Source organism: Ostrinia furnacalis, unplaced genomic scaffold (genome assembly GCF_004193835.3).
Source record: "Ostrinia furnacalis isolate ACB-3 unplaced genomic scaffold, ASM419383v2 OfSCF4144, whole genome shotgun sequence".
Classification (NCBI taxonomy): domain Eukaryota; kingdom Metazoa; phylum Arthropoda; class Insecta; order Lepidoptera; family Crambidae; genus Ostrinia; species Ostrinia furnacalis.
Window position 1 is genome coordinate 408,925 of NW_021134383.1, and position 5,778 is coordinate 414,702.

Below are 5,778 nucleotides of genomic sequence, written 5' to 3' on the forward strand. Positions count from 1 at the left end.
AAGACGCCACTTTCCATACAAAATCTGGCATTGCCATTTGATAGACCCGATCGATTTACATGTCCAGTACTATAGGTAGAGACATTTCGTTGTATCGCGTATCTAGTTAAACTAGCCAGATTGTATGCCACGCGCGGTCACACCCTTGCATTTCAAATTAACATTCGAAATTTCGAATTTCAAAATTGGAATGTCTGCGGCGGCTAGGGTTGCCAGGTGTCCGGTTCGAGCCGGACATTTTTGGCTTTTTACGGACTTGTCCGGTAAAATATTCTCTTAACCGGTCTGTCCGTCTTTTGTTAGGCTTTTTATGTGGCTGCCGAGCCAGTCGAAAGTCGAGCCACAGAATAATATCGAGCACACATCGGCATGGGATGTTGGGCTACCGATATGAAGATGATTGTTGATAGTCAAGAGGCATGATACTAATTATTGCGACATCCTTAAAAAAGGTATGTCCGGCTGTTAGGATTAAATGTCCGGCTAAATTAAGCACCGAGTCCGGCTTTTGTGTTTTTAGACCTGGCAGCCCTGGCGGCGGCGGCCCCCGTCTCGTCGGGTCACGTGACTCGCGTCTAATAACCCCGCCAATCAATTTTGGATGACATGTGCATGTTTGAATATGTTAGATAAGCAATAATTTGCGTGAAAGAATTATTAGCACTACACCATCCCGCGACCTAACTTAGTGTTTAGACTGTACTTCAAAGGGCTTTTACACGACTAAAAGAGGGTGAGAGTTGTAATGTATGGGTAGATTCACATATTAAAATTATTGTTCTAGTGGGAGGTAGTCCTAAGTTTAGTTTTATAACTGTGCCGTGTACCTACTTTTGTATGGTCGTTCATTCTCGAATACAAGCCGCAATAGTAAGACGTGTGTTTCATTGCTCTCCATTAGGCTCATCCAGTGCATAGTTAGGTTACCTATATTACCTACATACTCTTCAGTGGCGACAGGAACGATTACAAACCTACGCGTGTGTAATAAAAATCATGGCGATTGGTAAAATAGCTGAGTTCGACTTGCACAAGGACGACTGGAAGTTATACGTGGAACGTCTAGAACAGTATTTTCTCGCAAATAGCATCGCTAGCAACTTACAAGTGCCGACATTAATTACTGTGATGGGTGCTGAAAGTTATGAATTATTAGTGAATTTGTGTACGCCCGAAAAACCGAAGTCAAAGACATTTTTAGAACTCACGGAAATTATGACTAAGCATCTGCAACCCAAGCCGAGCATTTTAGCAGAAAGATACAAGTTCAGAAACAGAAAACAGAAGCCTGATGAAAGTATTGCAGAATATATGGCGGTTTTGAAAAGAATGTCGAATGTCGTAGGTTAAATCCATCTTCTCGATTGAAATTCTTATGCTTTTTCAATCGAGATGGATTTAACCTATCATCAGCGTGGAATCCGGTGATAACGAAGTACAAATCGCGTTCTAGGCCGTCTCAGAGAAACCCGGACACTGTTAGTGTAGTTTGTCGGACTGACTGTACCACTGACGAAAATATTGTGCAAATGCGGGTGGGTGAAGAAAACTCATCGCGCCGGAGCAGACGACGCCGCATCTCTTCAGTCTGCCCGCGACCATGACTCGTGCAACCGAGCCGAAACGTCGGGAGGGTAAATATTATTTACCGTTAAAATAGATATTGTTGCAATAAATCCCGTGAAGTGATAATTTTATAGTAAAAAATGCAACATAATAGTTTAAAATATGATCAACTCGTATGTGGAATAAATAGCGAGGTAATTCGTCAACGATTGTTTGCTGAAAGCGAATTGGACGGAGCAAAGGCGTATACGCTGGCAGTGAGCATGGAGGCGGCCGAGAAGGACGCCGCCGTCGTCGATGGTCACGCACGGACATCGGAGGACACGGCCGTCGCTGTGGACTATCAAGCGACAGCGGCAAACAGGCGGCCGGGCGTGACGGCTCAGCGCGGTGGAAGATGGCAAGCGGGGCGCACAGGCGCCCGCGAGCGACGTGAGAACCGCGCAGCGCCGACGCCGGGGCCGGCGGAGCGTGCGCGGTGGCAGCGGCAGTGTCGGGTGTGCGGCGCCGACCACGAGGCGGCCACGTGCAAATATCTACACTACGTGTGCAGAGTGTGTAACAGAAAGGAACATTTACGGCGCATGTGTCCCAACGTAACGGAACAACATCGTGTTGACGTCACCCATCCAGACGGCGAAGAACAGGATGAATTCTCAGGCGACGAAGAGGTAGTATTTGTTGACATTTGTAAATTATTTTCCTCACACTGTAAACCAATTTTTGTACAGTTGAACATTAATGGCAGGGATATTAACATGGAATGCGATACTGGGAGTGCAATATCATGTATCAGTAAGGAATGTTACCGTAAACTTTTTAGTGAATTGCCACTTGAGCCTTCCAAGTTAATATTAAGATATTATACCGGCGAGACAGTTAAACCAGTGGGCTTAGTGCGTCCACTCGTTAAATTTAAGGATAGGAAACAAAAATTAGAATTGTATGTAATTGAAAACGGAAAGACAGTGCTTTTAGGACGGAATTGGATGTCAGCATTAAACATACAGTTGCCAGCATTCGAAACTGATGTGTCATTGTTGCATAATAATAATGATGAATTTGACGTGTCGCATTTCAGCTCCAAGTACTGTGAAGTGTTCGCGGACGGGCTGGGTCGGTTCACGGGCGGCGCGGTGAGCATCGCGCTGCGGCCGGGCGCGCGGCCCGTGTTCCTGCGCGCGCGCCCGCTGGCCTACGCGCTGCGCGAGCCGGTGGAGCGCGCGCTCGAGCAGATGGTGCGCGACGGTATCCTCACCCCCGTGGAGCGCTCGGACTGGGCGACGCCGATCGTGCCAGTCGTTAAGAAGGACGGTAACATTAGAATCTGCGCTGATTATAAAATTACACTTAATAAGGTTATAGAAGTTGACCGTTATCCCTTGCCAAGAATGGAGGATCTATTAGTAAAATTAAAAGGGGGAACACACTTTAGTAAAATTGATCTCAGTCAAGCTTACGCGCAATTTGAACTGGATGAATCTAAAAAATATACAGTCATAAATACGCATAAAGGCCTTTTCATGTATAATAGATTGATCTACGGATTGTCTTCGAGTCCAGGTATTTTCCAAAGAAGACTCGAACAGTTATTTGCTGATTTACCTAATGTGGGGGTATTTTTAGATGACATCATAATCACGGGAGCTACAAAAAAAATCCATATTGCGAATTTACACAAGGTTTTCGAGCGTTTACAAAATTATGGTTTAAAGGTAAAAAAAGAAAAATGTGTGTTCTTTGCCGATTCCGTTCAATATCTTGGTCACACTATTAGCAAAGAAGGGATCCAAACTTGCCCAGATAAGGTTCAGGCAATTCTCAAAACGCCCGCACCTAAAACAGTGTCTGAATTACGAGCATTTATAGGCATGGTCATGTACTACGGTAGGTTTATAAAGAATCTGAGTACTATCATGGCACCATTATACGGCTTACTAAAGACAGGTGTGGGGTACGACTGGAGCGACCAGTGCCAGGCGGCGTTCGCTAAGGTAAAGGCGTCGTTGGCCAGCAGCGAGGTGCTCGCGCACTACTCGGCGGAGCTGCCGCTGGTGCTGACGACAGACGCCAGCGGCGCGGGGCTGGGCGCGGTGCTGGCGCGGGGCTGGGCGCGGTGCTGGCGCACGACACGCCGCGCGGCGAGCGCCCGGTGGCCTACGCCTCGCGCTCGCTCACCGCGGCCGAGAAAGCCTACGCGNGAAATTGATATTATAAAAAGTAAAAAACAAAATGAATGTAAAATTTTTAAAGGGTTAAGAAAGTTATGTCCATTTTTGGATGAACAAGACTTGTTAAGAGTTAAAGGTAGAATCAGTAATGCAGATTTTAATTTTGATAAAAAGCATCCTATTATTTTAACAAAGAATTGTAAACTTTCATATTTAATTGTCCGGGATGCACACCACAAAACATTACACGGGGGCCCACAGTTGATGTTAAATTTCATTAATTCTAAATATCATATCATTGGTGCTAAATATCTTGTAAAGCTAATAATTAGAGAGTGCATTTCATGTTGTAGACATTCTGGTAGAACAAATTCACAATTAATGGGAGATTTGCCCAAACATAGAGTTACACCTCAGAGGCCTTTCAGTATAAGTGGTGTGGATCTGGCTGGACCTATTACACTTAAGTTATTTAGTGGCCGTGGGTCAAATAGAACACAAAAGGCATATATTGTTTTGTTTATTTGCACAGCTGTTAAAGCTATACACCTAGAATTGGTCACCAGTCTGAGCACCGAGGCATTTTTGGCGGCTTTCAGGCGTTTTTCAGCCCGTAGAGGTCATTGTCAAAAACTAATTAGTGATTGTGGTACAAATTTTATTGGTGCTAGTAAATGTCTTAAAGAGTTACATACAAATTTCTTAAAAAACTTGCCACCTGAAATTGCTGAAAGTTTAGCTCAGAATGGTACTGATTGGCAATTTAATCCTGCTGGTGCACCCCATATGGGTGGACTATGGGAGGCCAATATTAAATCTGTTAAAAAGCACTTGTCTAGAGTTTTAAGTGATACCAAATTAACTTATGAGGAATACTATACCTTGTTGTGNGGCGCGGGGCTGGGCGCGGTGCTGGCGCACGACACGCCGCGCGGCGAGCGCCCGGTGGCCTACGCCTCGCGCTCGCTCACCGCGGCCGAGAAGGCCTACGCGCAGATAGACAGGGAGGCGCTGGCCATCATTTATGGCATCCGTAAGTTTCATCAGTACCTTTACGGTCGTAAATTTATTTTAAGGACGGATCACAAGCCTCTCACTTACATTTTTGGGGATAAGGTAGGTATACCCGTGATGGCCGCTTCACGATTGCAGCGGTGGGCCGTGATGCTGTCAGGCTACAACTACGATATACAGTATGTTCCCTCGAGTAAAAACTGTGCAGACGCGTTGTCCAGATTGCCATGTAAAACAGTGAGAAACCCTAATGAAGAAGACGTTACGTATGTAAATTTTGTTGAGAACTTTTTACCAATTACAAGTACTGATGTTAAAAATAAAATTAAAAATGACACAGTATTAAGCAAAGTAGTAGTTTATGCGTGCACGGGTTGGCCTCAAGTATGTCCGGAGGAAGAATTAAAACAATATTTCATACGACGTAATGAAATTTATGTGGAGTGCGGTTGTATTATGTGGGGCTATCGAATGATTATTCCGTCTTGTTTAAGACAATGTATTCTTACACAACTACACAGCGCGCACCTAGGCATAGTGAAAACAAAGTCACTTGCGCGGAGTTATGTGTGGTGGCCGAACATAGACCGCGACATTGAGACGCTGTGCAAGCAGTGCGAGACGTGCGCGGCGGAGGCCGACGCGCCCCCGCGCGCCCCCATCCAGCCGTGGGTGTATCATGATCGCCCGTGGTCGCGAATCCACATTGATTTCCTAGGTCCTTATAAAAATCAAACTTTTCTTGTTTTAGTAGATGCGACTTCAAAGTGGATAGAGATATTTGACATGAAACGTACTCAGGCAACGAACGTAATTAGGGCACTTAGGTCTACGTTTGCGAGGTTTGGCCTGCCTATTGAACTAGTATCGGATCAGGGTCCTCCGTTCACAAGCGCCGAGTTCAAAGCATTTTTGAAAAATAACGGGATAAAGCAACTTTTCTCACCCGTTTACCATCCCTCTTCAAACGGTGCCGCCGAGAACGCGGTTAAAATCTGTAAACGCGCCATCAAGAAGGCACATAGGG

General features: G+C 45.5%; 1 protein-coding gene across 1 annotated transcript; it reads left to right on the forward strand.

The window, feature by feature from the left end:
- The first annotated feature begins 766 nt into the window (after nt 1-766).
- On the forward strand, nt 767-1,350 carry LOC114358897 (uncharacterized). Its single transcript, XM_028313059.1, has one exon. It carries the CDS (start codon nt 997-999, stop codon nt 1,348-1,350), a length of 354 nt encoding a protein of 117 aa, XP_028168860.1. The 5' UTR covers nt 767-996.
- Nucleotides 1,351-5,778: the final 4,428 nt, after the last annotated feature.